The sequence below is a fragment of the Pelophylax lessonae genome (genome assembly GCF_965119305.1).
Source record: "Pelophylax lessonae genome assembly, chromosome: 9".
In the NCBI taxonomy this organism is placed as follows: Eukaryota; Metazoa; Chordata; class Amphibia; order Anura; family Ranidae; genus Pelophylax; species Pelophylax lessonae.
Window position 1 is genome coordinate 268,600,262 of NC_138776.1, and position 14,647 is coordinate 268,614,908.

The following is a 14,647-nucleotide window of genomic DNA, read 5'->3' on the forward strand; positions in this document are numbered from 1 at the left end:
ACCAAGGGGGAGAGAAATATATTACTGCTCAGTCCAATCTTTCTCAGCCAGGGTTCCTCCAAAGCTTTCTAGGGGTTCCTTGACCAATGAACAATTTCTGTCTCTCAGTAACAACTAAAATATATCTTTATAATAATCAATAATAGATCCTTAAACCATGTATGAATTTCATATATAAAATGGTCAAATGCCAAATCAATATGAAAATCCCGTTGTGGAAATAAACATGAAAACATTCCAATAAAAGTGATAAAACAAAATAGTGACACAACACGTCACCATAAACGTGACGTGACATTTAAGTGAAAAAGTACAAAGAATTAAAGTCCAAATAAATGTGTATAAAACTGATCTACAAAATGTGCTCCAAAATGGGTACTGATTGTGAACCCACCGCCAAAAAATTATTGTTGTGAAGAGAAGAACCACCACCGACAAACAGAGAGGCTTACCGGAACAAGTGGACTCAGTTTGGGATACGCCTAATGGGTTGACTCATGCGATGGTGTCTGGCAGTTTTTTTTTTCTCCCCAGAAACCAATTGCTTCTCATTCATTAATATGTAGTTTTATTCATGGGGTAATCCATATGGTTCCACCTGTTAAGTCCCCCCTGTATCCATGAGACTTGAATGTGATCTCATCTGTCTTGCAAAAACCACCCTTTGAACCAATTAGAGAGATTCAGTTAGCCCTGTTGATTTAGAAGGTGTTTTCTTTTGTGGTGGAAATCACGTCGGCAAGAAGATTGTCAACATTGGCAGCACTTTCCTGTAAGGAGCTCATTATAACTCTCCACCATAACATACTGGTGCTGCGTCTTCAACTGTCTTTCCCATTGAAGATGGTTTTGGAGTTATTTGAATCAGGATATTGTCCTCCCTTCATTTTCTACTAGTCCTCAGTCACCGGCAGAGAAAGCTTGGCACACATTAGATGTGGTTTGGGTTGTTGAAGTTTTATTGAAGATGTCTGCAGTGCTCAGATAGTCAAATTCATTTTTCATCCTGCCAAACGTCAGGTAGCTTCAAAGTTGACCATTGCAGAGTGGATCTGTCAGCTTACTACACATGCCTATGGCTTGAAGGGTAAGGCTCAGTACTGTTGGGGAAGGGTTGCCACCTTTTCTTCAAGCCAAACCCCAATAATTCAGCGGCACACGGCCATTTTGTTTTTATAGTATACACTATACATATATTTTGTGATTAAATAATATTTCTAATCATACGGAGTTAATTACAAGTCCACACCCCCCTTTACATTTGAATCAGCAGAGTTTCCCTTACATCTGAATCCACAGAATTCCCCTTTACATCTAAATCCACAGCGTTCCCCTTTACATCTAAATCCAAAGCGTTCACCTTTACATCTGAATCCACAAAATTCCCCTTTAATCTGAATCCACAGCATTCCCCTTTACATCTGAATCCACAGAGTTCCCCTATAATTTGAATCCACAGCATTCCCCTTTACATCTGAATCCATAAAGTTCCCCCTTTACATCTGAATCCATAAAGTTCCCCCTTTACATCTGAATCCACAGCATTCCCCTTTACATCTGAATCCATAAAGTTCCCCCTTTACATCTGAATCCAGAGTTCTACTTTAACCACTTGCCGTCTGAGTACCGTAGTACTACTGCGGCAAAGTGGCTCGTTATCGTCTGACGACGTAGTGCTACGTCGTCAGACACTCCTCTCTCTCGGCAGCGCGCGCGCGCCGCCGGAGGCCCGCTCCCGCTGTATTCAGTCACAGCGGGAGTCGGGCCAGGGGAGGAGCAGCGGCGATCACCGCTGCTCTTCCCCGATCGTCGGGGATCTAGTGTGGAGATCCGCCTGCTTGTGTAAACAAACACAAGCGGGCGGATCTCCCAAGTGACAGGCAGGGTTCAGCATAGCTGAACCCTGGATCTGTCCCTGTGTCACTCAGTCACCTCCCCCCACACACATCAGTAAGCACCAGGCATACATTAACCTCTCCCTCTCCAATAAAATTAACCCCTTCCCTACCAGTGTCATTTTTACAGTAACAGTGCATATATATAGCACTGATTACTGCAGTAATGTCACTGGTACCCCCAAAAGTGTCAAAAATGTCAGTCAAGGGTCCGATCTGTCCGCCGCAATGTCGCAGTCCCGCAAAAAAAAAAATCGCAGATCGTCGCCATTACGCGTTAAAAAAAAACACCAAAAATGACAGAAATCTTTCCCTTTGTTAGTAAACGCAATAACTTTTGCGAAAACCAATCAAAATGCGCTTATTGTGAATTTTTTTTACCAAACATATGTAGCAGAAAACAAATTGGCCAAAAATGTAAAAAAATGTTGATTTTTACATTATTTTGGGGGGAATTTCATATAAAAAAAATGTGAAAAATATTGTTGTTTTTTCAAAATTGTCGCTCTTTTTTTGTTTATAGCGCAAAAAGTAAAAATCGCACAGGTGATCAAATACCACCAAAAGAAAGCTCTGTTTGTGGGAAAAAAAGGACGAAAATTTTGTTTGGGTATGGCGTCGCACGACCGCGCAATTGTCAGTTAAAGTCGCACAGTTCCGAATCGCAAAAAGTGGCCCAGACGTAAGACAGCAAAATCCTCTAGTGGTAAAGTGGTTAATCTGAATCCACAGCGTTCCCCTTTACATATGAATCAGCAGAGTTCCCCTTTGGATCTGAATCTGCAGAGTTCCATTACACTGTCTGCAGAGCTCCCCCTTACTGTGTAAGTGGAAATTCTGCAGACTCTGATATACGGGAGAAGTCAGGGGACACAGATGTAAGGGAGAAGTAGGGGGACTCTGATTTAAGGGGGAGCGCTGCAGACTCTGGTGTAAAGGGGAACTCTGATGTAAGGGGGTCTCTGGTAACTAATGTTTACCTTTAATAAAGCATTGCGCTATCATCTAATAAAAAAAAAAAATTGGAACTACCACCATTTTATTTTCTAGGGGCTTCGCTTTCAGGAAATATATGTTTGTGGGTTTTAACTAATCCATACCTGACAGAGGAATCAAAGGGCCTGTCTGTAAAAAGAAATAAATATTGTTATATGAATGTGACAAGCATTCCCCAGTGATTTACACAGTGATTTCCTACGATGGTCAGCTCCATCTAGTGGTCATAATGTATCATAAATACTACAATACCACATTTATACCATTAGATGGCACTGATGAACATAGGAATTCACTGCTCACAACCCACTGAATACAGTTTTCCCAAATCGACCTGTAAGTGTTTGTGAAATCTTCCCGCACAAATTGTACTCAGGCAATGAAAGTTAATGACTCCATTTTTATTTTTCTCCTGCTATCAATGGCCAACACGGGACAACACTTCATCCATGTCTTTGGTGATCTCTGATCTCCTTATGAAGTGTTTCTTACATGATGAAGATCAGCCATGGAGTATATCTGAGGTGTATATCAGGGTGTGCTTCTTCCCCACATGTCCACCAACATTTATATAGAAGACATTTCCCGCATTTAAGGCACTAATACACCTCAAGGGTTGTGTGGGACCCCTGATGTACAGGAAGACAGGACTTCCATGAGGAACAATTCCCTCACTTAGAACAGGAATACGGCTTCTCCCCCGTGTGAGATCTCTGATGTCTGGAAAGATCCGACTTCAGGGAGGAACAATTCCCTCACTCAGGACAGGAATATGGCTTCTCCCCTGTGTAAGATCTCCGATGTCTGGAAAGATCGGACTTCAGTGAGGAACAATTCCGTCAGTCAGACCAGGAAAGTTCATTCTCCTCCGTGCCCAACTTCAGATGACTGTAAACAGAGGACTTCTGTGGGTTACACTTCCTCCAATCAGAAGAGGAAAGTGGATCTACCTCCGATTGAAATCTCACATGTGATTCAAAATCAGACTTACTTTGAAAACATTTATCGCATCTATGACAGAAATACGGCTTCACAACCCTGTGACATCTCAGATGACTGGAAAAAGAGGCCTTCTGTGAAAAAGATTTCCCGCATTTAGGACAGGAATAGGGATTTTCCTCCATGTGAATCCTCTGATGTAAAATAAAATGTGATTTGTATATAAAACATTTCCCACACTCAACACAGGAATACGGCTTCCTCCTTGTGTGCACTCTCTGATGCATGGTAAGACTGGACTTTACTGAAAAACATTTCCCACACTCAAAGCAGGAATACGGCTTCTCGCCTGTGTGAGATCTCTGATGTCGGGAAAGTTGGGTCTTTACTGAAAAACATTTCCCGCACTCAGGGCAGGAATATCGTTTCTCCCCTGTGTGCAATCTCTGATGTATGAAAAGACTGGACTTTACTGAAAAACATTTCCCACACTCAGAGCAGGAATACGGCTTCTCGCCTGTGTGAGATCTTTGATGTTGGGAAAGTTGGTACTTTAGTGAAAAACATTTCCCGCACTGAGGGCAGGAATGCGGCTTCTCGCCTGTGTGAGATCTCTGATGTCGGGAAAGTTGGGCCTTTAATGAAAAACATTTCCCGCACTCTGGGCAGGAATATTGTTTCTCCCCTGTGTGCAATCTCTGATGTATGGAAAGATGGAACTTTACTGAAAAACATTTCCCGCACTCAGGGCACGAATACGGCTTATCACCTGTGTGAGCTCTCTGATGTCGGGAAAGTTGGTACTTTACTGAAAAACATTTCCCACACTCAAGGCAGGAATACGGCTTCTCACCTGTGTGAAATCTCTGATGTCGGGAAAGGTGGTACTTTACTGAAAAACATTTCCCGCACTCAGGGCAGGAATACGGCTTCTCACCTCTGTGAGATCTCTGATGTCGGGAAAGGTGGTACTTTACTGAAAAACATTTCCCGCACTCAGGGCAGGAATACGGCTTCTCACCTGTGTGAGATCTCTGATGTTGGGAAAGTTGTGCCTTTACTGAAAAACGTTTCTCGCACTCAGGGCAGGAATATCGTTTCTCCCCTGTGTGCAATCTCTGATGTATGAAAAGACTGGACTTTACTGAAAAACATTTCCCACACTCAGGGCACGAATACGGCTTCTCACCTGTGTGAGATCTCTGATGTATGGAAAGATTGGACTTTACTGAAAAACATTTCCCGCACTCAGGGCACGGATACGGCTTTTCACCTGTGTGAGATCTCTGATGTATGGAAAGATTGGTTTTATCTAAAAAACATTTCCCGCACTCAGGACAAGAATACGGCTTCTCGCCTGTGTGATACCTTTTATGAACATTAAATCTAAATTCAGTACGAAAACACATCCCGCACTCAGCACAGGAAAACCTCTTATTTGTTGGAAGGACGGCACTGTCCCTCACAGGCTGATGTTCCTCAGGATAAGAGGAATACGATGGCCCGGCACCGTCCCTCACAGTCTGAGGTTCCTCAGGATAAGAGGAATACGATGGTCCGGCACTGTCCCTCACAGTCTGAGGTTCCTCAGGATAAGAGGAATACGATGGTCCGGCACTGTCCCTCACAGCCTGAGGTTCCTCAGGATAAGAGGAATACGATGATCTGGCACTGTCCCTCATAGTCTGAGGTTCCTCAGGATAAGAGGAATACGATGGTCCATCTACACTGTGTGGTGCCGGATGGACATTTGAGGTAGCCGGGCTTTCTCCTGGACTATACTGTGTGATGTCCTCATCTTCTACTTTACAGTCTAGAGACAAAGTGAGACAATCCTCTGAGGTTTTCCTCATCTCCCGTCCATCTACTAAAATAGAAATACAAAGATTATTACTAGACATCAGCAGATTGGTTCCCCTAAACCAGGACTCCACCCACATCAGGCAGCTTTGTCTCTGAGGATCTTACAATTCCCCCCTCATGGTAACTAGTAAATGGGTCCTCTGATCTCCTACCAGTTCATTTCTTTATTCATGGACCTTAGTCAGAGAGTGAGGAAACAACGAGAACTGTCTTTTATAGGAGTGACAGTGATGAGGGGATTATAGGACGAGTGTCCCCTCCCCCTCTATAACTCATTGCCATCTTCCCAACACAAGGAGTCCTGCACTTCCTTATTTAGTCCATGATTTAGTCATGAATAACAGCGGGGCTGAGCCCCACCAGAGGTCAGAGAGTGAGGATGGGGGGAGAACAACCAAGATGAAGACTGGACTGATCCTGAAGACCACCATCATTGGGTTACTGACTCCTCCCTTATTATCACTTTCTGTTTAAGGTTCCAAAGTTGGAAGATGTTATCACATTATTATAACCATGTAAAAGTCTGTCCTCCAATCAAATCATCAGATATAAAATGTCCAGCTGGTAGGAAATGGGTGTAACAAAAGAGAATCCATATTATGTGTATATATAGCAGTGGGCAGAGGGGAGAGAGCAGAAGTCAGGAGTATGTAATGTACAACATAGAGTTTATAGTGCAGGGGTCAGGAGTATGTAATGTACAACATATAGTTTATAGTGCAGGGGTCAGGAGTATGTAATGTACAACATAGAGTATATAGTGCAGGGGTCAGCACTCATAATATTTGTGTTCAGTAATCAGTTGCAGAGGTCCCACACCTCTGCCTCCCATCTCCTGAGACTGCACTCAGTGACTTGGGTGTGAGACTATACAGACATATCCCTCCACCCGGCACAGCCAGCAAATAACAGAGCAAGTAACCCCAGGAGAATTGTTCTGTCAGAGATCTTGCTAGACCCGGGCATGGGGCAGAAGACCCAAGGTACATACCCCAGGTGTCTCGGTCAAGCAATGTCATTTGGATGACTGCTGAATCCCAGAATCTCCATAAATCCAGTCTACATACATAAATTGTGTCTGCAGCACAGAGAAGGAAGATTATTCGAGAGAAATACAGGAATACAGGACGGGGAACACAGCTCAGGAAAGTGACCAGGGTATTACAGGCTGATATCACCCAGTCCCCACCCTTCTCTGGACCAATCAGTGAGCAGTATGGGTGGAGGAATGAATTTAGTGTTTATGACCCACCTGTGCTGCTCTCTGTAGGAGTGTCCTCCTCTATAAATGTCCCAGTTATTCCATCCTCCTCCATAGATTGCTGATCGTCCCTCACATACGTCTCTTCTTCTTCTGCTTTAACCTCAAATTCTATATCGATTGGATCTCCACTCTAAAACAAGAAATTGAGAGAGAATATCATCTGTAAACTATAAGCTTTATTATTGTGACATCACTTAAGAAATCCACACATCGTCTCCATGAGTTTGTGTTTTATAATCTCCGTCCCACCAACCTTGTAACATTGAGGGATGGTGTGACCTTCCTGTGTGGAATCCCGGGAATACAGAGGACGGGGACATCTCTCTGGTGGGTTTCTGTAGCTGGATGACTCATCATCCTCCTCTTTTATCTCTTCTTTAACCTCAACTTTAGAATCTCTCAGGTTTCCACTCTGAATATATAATAAAAATGACATCAATGGTAACAATGCAGATAATGTACAGATCCTAATGATACTATCAGTGATTGTTCTTCATCTACCTGATGCTGTCGAGGGATGGTGTGACCTTCCTGTGTGGAATCCCGGGAATACAGAGGACGGGGACATCTCTCTGGTGGGTTCCAATTACCAGATGGCTCCATCATATTCTTGTGTCCATCTGAAATTTCCTCCTTCACTCCATACTCCTCATCTTTATACTCTTCTTTAACAACAATATTATCATCTCCGAGGTTTCTACTCTGAATATATAATAAAACATTCATTGTAACAAACACGTTTGTATATAAATCATAACTACCCATAATTGTTACTCCTCTACCTGATGATGGTGAGGGATGGTGTGATCTTCCTGTGTGGAATCCCGGGAATACAGAGGACAGGGACATTCTCTGTTACTAGGTGACTCCATCATCCTCTTGTTGAGATCATTCAATTTTTCAGAAAACTCCTCGATCACTCCATGCTTTTCATTCTCCTCTTTAACATCAATATTATAATCCTTCAGGTTTTCACTCTAAAAATATAATAAAGAATTTATTATGAGAAACAACCTTGTGTATAAATTATAACTATCAGTGATTGTTCCTCATCTACCTGATGATGGTGGGGGATGGTGTGACCTTCCTGTGTGGAATCCCGGGAATACAGAGGACGGGGACATCTCTCTGGTGGGTTCCCATTACTGGATCCATCTGTAGGAAACACACACACTGACAGAATACATTGTTTCTATGTGTTTATCAGATGATGGGGGATCTATGTGGATCCTCCGTACTGCTCTCTCCTTTACAATAAAGTCTCCTCTTACCCGGTGATGTGAGGGGCGGCTGATTCTCCATCATGACGTCCTTCCCACCACCGCTCACCTCTCCTGTCAGCAGCTCAATTATCTCTCTGGAGACTTCTAGAATCTTCTTTGTATTTCTCTATTCTATCAGGGAGGGAGGTGGAGGCAATGTGATGGTCATATGATCTCCAGATATCACAGGAGGAGAACCCTAGCATTGAATACAAATAGTAAAATCAAATGACATTCCCAGAATCCTCCTCACCTCACTGGTCAGGTCTCCATTTTATTGAAACCCCACTGGGATATAATTTACCCACATAGCACCCCTCACCACCTCACTCTGTAGGTTCAAAGCCTGTTGCAAGCAATTCTGGTGTCGTTACACACAATGCAGTAGCAACAGTGTTGCTCTATTAGTGAGAGGGACATTTAGAGGAGGAGCTGGGAGATCAGTGTGATGTCAAAGGATTCTCTGACACTGGTTGGAAGACACTGGGAGGAGGAGCTGTGTGGGGCATTGTGTGGGGTTTCCATACACAGAATCATTTCTCCCGGGTGCGTTCCACCTCTCCTAAACTGAAATATGAACTGTGTCCTTGGGCTTTGCCAGGACACATCATATTACTGTGATCTCTGTGTACTTCAGAGACTTTACTGACCACATTTTAGGAGGAATATCTGAGATTGTGCTATAATCCGTTTAGACTGATAAGGTGAGAAGGTGATTGGTGGGAAAGGTGACACATCTCCAAAATGAAGAGAATGTTTTGGCCTCGTAAGTGGGGAAATGATCTGACCCTGAAGGGGTTAATCTACGTTTCCGCACTATATAAGTGTCTATCATCATCTGCTGGAGATAAAAGATGTCACAGTGACTATGGAGGAAGAGGACGGATATGATGGGTGTAAATAGAAAATAAGATCTTATTACCTCCTCGATTGCCACATCCAGCAACGTCTCCTCTCTACTTCCTCCCAAATCACTTCCTATTTGTACCTGACATCACTTCCTGTCTTCCATAGAGACTTCCTGTCTGGGTACACATGAGATCACCACCTCGTGGAGCTCGGAGGATCTGCAGTTTTGTAGTGTGACGTGTGTGTGTGTGTATGTACTGTATATCCTTATAGATGGGTCATCTCCACTCCCACCAAGGGGGAGAGAAATATATTACTGCTCAGTCCAATCTTTCTCAGCCAGGGTTCCTCCAAAGCTTTCTAGGGGTTCCTTGACCAATGAATAATTTCTGTCTCTCAGTAACAACTAAAATATATCTTTATAATAATCAATAATAGATCCTTAAACCATGTATGAATTTCATATATAAAATGGTCAAATGCCAAATCAATATGAAAATCCCGTTGTGGAAATAAACATGAAAACATTCCAATAAAAGTGATATAACAAAATAGTGACACAACACGTCACCATAAACGTGACGTGACATTTAAGTGAAAAAGTACAAAGAATTAAAGTCCAAATAAATGTGTATAAAACTGATCTACAAAATGTGCTCCAAAATGGGTACTGATTGTGAACCCACCGCCAAAAAATTATTGTTGTGAAGAGAAGAACCACCACAGGCAAACAGAGAGGCTTACCCGAACAAGTGGACCCAGTTTGGGATACGCCTAATGGGTTGACTCATGCGATGGTGTCTGGCAGTTTTTTTTTTCCCCCAGAAACCAATTGCTTCTCATTCATTGATATGTACTTTTATTCATGGGGTAATCCATATGGTTCCCCCTGTTAAGTCCCCCCTGTATCCATGAGACTTGAATGTGATCTCATCTGTCTTGCAAAAACCACCCTTTGAACCAATTAGTGAGATTCAGTTAGCCCTGCTGATTTAGAAGGTGTTTTCTTTTGTGGTGGAAATCACGTCGGCAAGAAGAATGTCAACATTGGCAGCACTTTCCTGAAAGGAGCTCATTATAACTCTCCACCATAACATACTGGTACTGCTTCTTCAACTGTCTTTCCCATTGAAGATGGTTTTGTAGTTATTTGAATCAGGATATTGTCCTCCCTTCATTTTCTACTAGTCCTCAGTCACCGGCAGAGAAAGCTTGGCACACATTAGATGTGGTTTGGGTTGTCGAGGTTTATTTATTTGAAGATGTCTGCAGTGCTCAGGTAGTCAAATTCATTTTTCATCCTGCCAATCGTCAGGTAGCTTCAAAGTTGACCATTGCAGAGTGGATCTGTCAGCTTACTACACATGCCTATGGCTTGAAGGGTAAGGCTCAGTACTGTTGGGGAAGGGTTGCCACCTTTTCTTCAAGCCAAACCCGAATAATTCAGCGGCACACGGCTATTTTTTTTTTTAGTATACACTATACATATATTTTGTGATTATATATGAATCCACAGAGTTCCCCCTTTAAATCTGAATCTACAGCGTTCCCCTTTACATCTAAATCTACAGCGTTTCCCTTTACATCTGAATCCACAGAATACAGAATTCCCATTTAATCTGAATCCAAAGCGTTCCCCTTTACATCTGAATCCATAAAGTTCCCCCTTTACATCTGAATCCACAGAGTTCCCCTATAATTTGAATCCATAAAGTTCCCCCTTTACATCTGAATCCACAGAGTTCCCCTATAATCTGAATCCATAAAGTTCCCCCTTTACATCTGAATCCACAGAGTTCCCCCTTACATCTGAATCCATAAAGTTCCCCCTTTACATCTGAATCCATAAAGTTCGCCCTTTACATCTGAATCCACAGAGTTCCCCTTTACATCTGAATCCATAAAGTTCCCCCTTTACATCTGAATCAGCAGAGTTCCCCTTTGGATCTGAATCTGCAGAGTTCCATTACACTGTCTGCAGAGCTCCCCCTTACAGTGTAAGTGGAAATTCTGCAGATTCTGATGCAAGAATGAACCCTGCAGACTCTGATATACGGGAGAAGTCAGGGGACACAGATGTAAGGGAGAAACAGGGGGACTCTGATTTAAGGGGGAGTGCTGCAGACTCTGGTATAAAGGGGAACTCTGATGTAAGGGGTGTCTGGTAACTAATATTTACCTTTAATAAAACATTGCGCTATCATCTAATAAAAAAAAAAATTGGAACTACCACCATTTTATTTTCCAGGGGCTTTGCTTTTAGGAAATATATGTTTGCAGGTTTTAACTAATCCATACCTGACAGAGGAAACAAAAGGTCTGTCTATAAAAAGAAATAAATATTGTTATATGAATGTGACAAATATTCCCCAGAGATTTACACAGTGATTTCCTATGATGGTCAGCTCCATCTAGTGGTTATAATATATCAGAAATACTACAATACCACATTTATACCATTAGATGGCACTGATGCTCACAACCCGTTGAACAAATTTTTCACAAATCAATCTCTACGTGTTTGTGAAAGCTTTCATCACAAAATGCACTCAGCCAATGAAAGGTAAGGACTCCATTTTTATTTTTCTCCTGCTATCAATGGCCAACACGGGACAACACTTCATCCATGTCTTTGGTTATCTCTGATCTCCTTATGAAGTGTTTCTTACATGATAAAGATCAGCCATGGAGTATATCTGAGGTGTATATCAGGGGGTGCTTCTTTCCCACATGTCCACCAACATTCAAATAGTAGACATTTCCCGCATTTATGGCACTAATACACCTCCAGGGTTGTGTGGGACCTCTGAGGTACAGGAAGACAGGACTTCAGTGAGGAACAATTCCCTCATTCAGGACAGGAATACGGCTTCTCCCCTGTGTGAGATCTCTGATGTCTGGAAAGATCAGACTTCAGTGAGGAACAATTCCGTCAGTCAGACCAGGAAAGTTCATTCTCCTCCGTGCCCAACTTCAGATGACTGTAAACGGAGGACTTCTGTGGGTTACACTTCCTCCAATCAGAAGAGGAAAGTGGATCTACCTCCGATTGCAATCTCACATGTGATTCAAAATCAGACTTACTTTGAAAAAATTTCCCGCATCTATGACAGTAATACGGCTTTTCCTCCATGTGAATCCTCTGATGTAAAATTAAATGTGATTTAAATATAAAACATTTCCCACACTCAACACAAAAATACGGCTTCTCCCTTGTGTGCACTCTCTGATGCATGGTAAGTCTGTACTTTACTGAAAAACATTTCCCACACTCAGGGCAGGAATACTGCTTTTCGCCTGTGTGAGATCTCTGATGTTGGGAAAGTTGGGCCTTAACTGAAAAACATTTCCCGCACTCAGGGCAGGAATATCGTTTCTCCCCTGTGTGCAATCTCTGATGTATGGAAAAACTGGACCTTACTGAAAAACATTTCCCACACTCAGGGCAGGAATACGGCTTCTCGCCTGTGTGAGATCTTTGATGTCGGGAAAGTTGGTACTTTACTTAAAAAACATTCCCGCACTCAGGGCAGGAATACGGCTTCTCGCCTGTGTGAGATCTCTGATGCTGGAAAAGTTGGGCCTTTAAAAAAAAAACATTTCCCGCACTAAGGGCAGGAATATCGTTTCTCCCCTGTGTGCAATCTCTGATGTTTGGAAAGATTGGACTTTATTGAAAAACTTTTTCCACACTCAAGGCAGGAATACGGCTTCTCGCCTGTGTGAGATCTTTGATGTTGGGAAAGTTGGTACTTTAGAGAAAAACATTTCTCGCACTCAGGGCAGGAATACGGCTTCTCGCCTGTGTGAGATCTCTGATGTCGGGAAAGTTGGGCCATTAATAAAAAACATTTCCCGCACTCAGGGCAGGAATACCGTTTCTCCCCTGTGTGCAAACTCTGATGTTTGGAAAGATGGTACTTTAGTGGAAAACATTTCCCACACTCAGGGCACAAATACGGCTTCTCACCTGTGTGAAATCTCTGATGTATGGAAAGATTGGACTTTATTGAAAAACATTTCCCACACTCAGGGCAGGAATACGGCTTCTCGCCTGTGTGAGATCTCCGATGTTGGGAAAGTTGGTACTTTACTGAAAAACATTTCCCACACTCAAGGCAGGAATACGGCTTCTCACCTGTGTGAGATCTCTGATGTCGGGAAAGGTGGTACTTTAGTGAAAAACATTTCCCGCACTCAGGGCAGGTATACGGCATCTCGCCTGTGTGAGATCGCTGATGTTGGGAAAGTTGTGCCTTTACTGAAAACCCTTTCCCGCACTCAAGGCAGGAATACGGCTTCTCCCCTGTGTGCAATCTCTGATGTCGGGAAAGTTGTGCCTTTACTGAAAAACCTTTCCCGCACTCAAGGCAGGAATACGACTTCTCCCCTGTGTGCAATCTCTGATGTATGGAAAGATTGGACTTTATTGAAAAACATTTCCCGCACTCAGGGCAGGAATACGGCTTCTCACCTGTGTGAGATCTCTGATGTACGGAAAAATGGGTTTTATTTAAAAAACGTTTCCCACACTCAGGGCAGGAATATGGCTCCTCGCCTGTGTGAGATCTCTGATGTCGGGAAAGTTCGTACTTTACTGAAAAACCTTTCCCGCATTCAAGGCAGAAATACGGCTTCTCGCCTGTGTGAGATCTCTGATGTTGGGAAAGTTGTTCCTTTACTGAAAAACATTTCCCGCACGCAGGGCAAGAATATTGTTTCTCCCCTGTGTGCGATCTCAGATGTATGGAAAGATGGGACTTTATTGAAAAACATTTCCCGCACTCAGGGCAGGAATATGGCTTCTCACCTGTGTGAGATCTTTGGTGTTTGGAAAGATGGGACTTTATTGAAAAACATTTCCCACACTCAGGGCAGGAATACAGCTTCTTCCCTGTGTGAGATCTCTGATGTTTGGAAAGATTGGACTTTAGTGAAAAACATTTCCCGCACTCAGGACAAGAATACGGCTTCTTGCCTGTGTGATATTGTTTATGAACATTAAAACTGGATTCAGTACGGAAACACATCCCGCACTCAGCACAGGAAAACCTATTATTTGTGTGAAGGACCGCACCACCCCTCACAGTCTGAGGTTCCTCAGGATAAGAGGAATACGATGGTCCGGCACTGTCCCTCACAGTCTGAGGTTCCTCAGGATCAGAGGAATACGATGGTGCGGCACTGTTCCTCACAGTCTGAGGTTCCTCAGGATAAGAGGAATACGATGGTCCGGCACTGTCCCTCACAGTCTGAGGTTCCTCAGGATAAGAGGAATACGATGGTCCATCTATACTGTGTGGTGCCAGATGGACATTTGAGGTAGTCGGGTTTTCTCCTGGACTATACTGTGTGATGTCCTCATCTTCTACTTTACAGTCTGGAGACAAAGTGAGACAATCCTCTGAGGTTTTCCTCATCTCCCGTCCATGTACTAAAATAGAAATACAAAGATTATTACTAGACATCAGCAGATTGGTTACCCTAAACCAGGACTCCACCCACATCAGGCAGCTTTGTCTCTGAGGATCTTACAATTCCCCCCTCAAGGTAACTAGTAAATGGGTCCTCTGATCTCC

General features: G+C 43.1%; 2 protein-coding genes and 1 pseudogene across 3 annotated transcripts in view; all 3 read right to left on the reverse strand.

Annotated features, from left to right (window-relative positions):
- Window positions 1-14,647, reverse strand: part of LOC309564458 (uncharacterized protein) — a 1,566,033-nt gene that overhangs the window by 640,286 nt on the left and 911,100 nt on the right. The gene's annotated exons all lie outside the window — the stretch shown is intronic.
- LOC309564012 (uncharacterized protein) lies at window positions 3,731-5,351 on the reverse strand (the record flags this gene model as incomplete). Its single annotated transcript, XM_082268637.1, has 1 exon — window positions 3,731-5,351. Exon 1 carries the CDS (start codon window positions 5,237-5,239, stop codon window positions 3,731-3,733), a length of 1,509 nt encoding a protein of 502 aa, XP_082124763.1. The 5' UTR covers window positions 5,240-5,351.
- LOC309564014 lies at window positions 7,930-14,098 on the reverse strand (annotated as a pseudogene). The gene is made up of 4 exons: window positions 12,998-14,098; window positions 12,678-12,955; window positions 12,153-12,591; window positions 7,930-7,934 (listed from the first exon to the last, which is right to left on the reverse strand). The product of its transcript is annotated as an uncharacterized misc_RNA (transcript).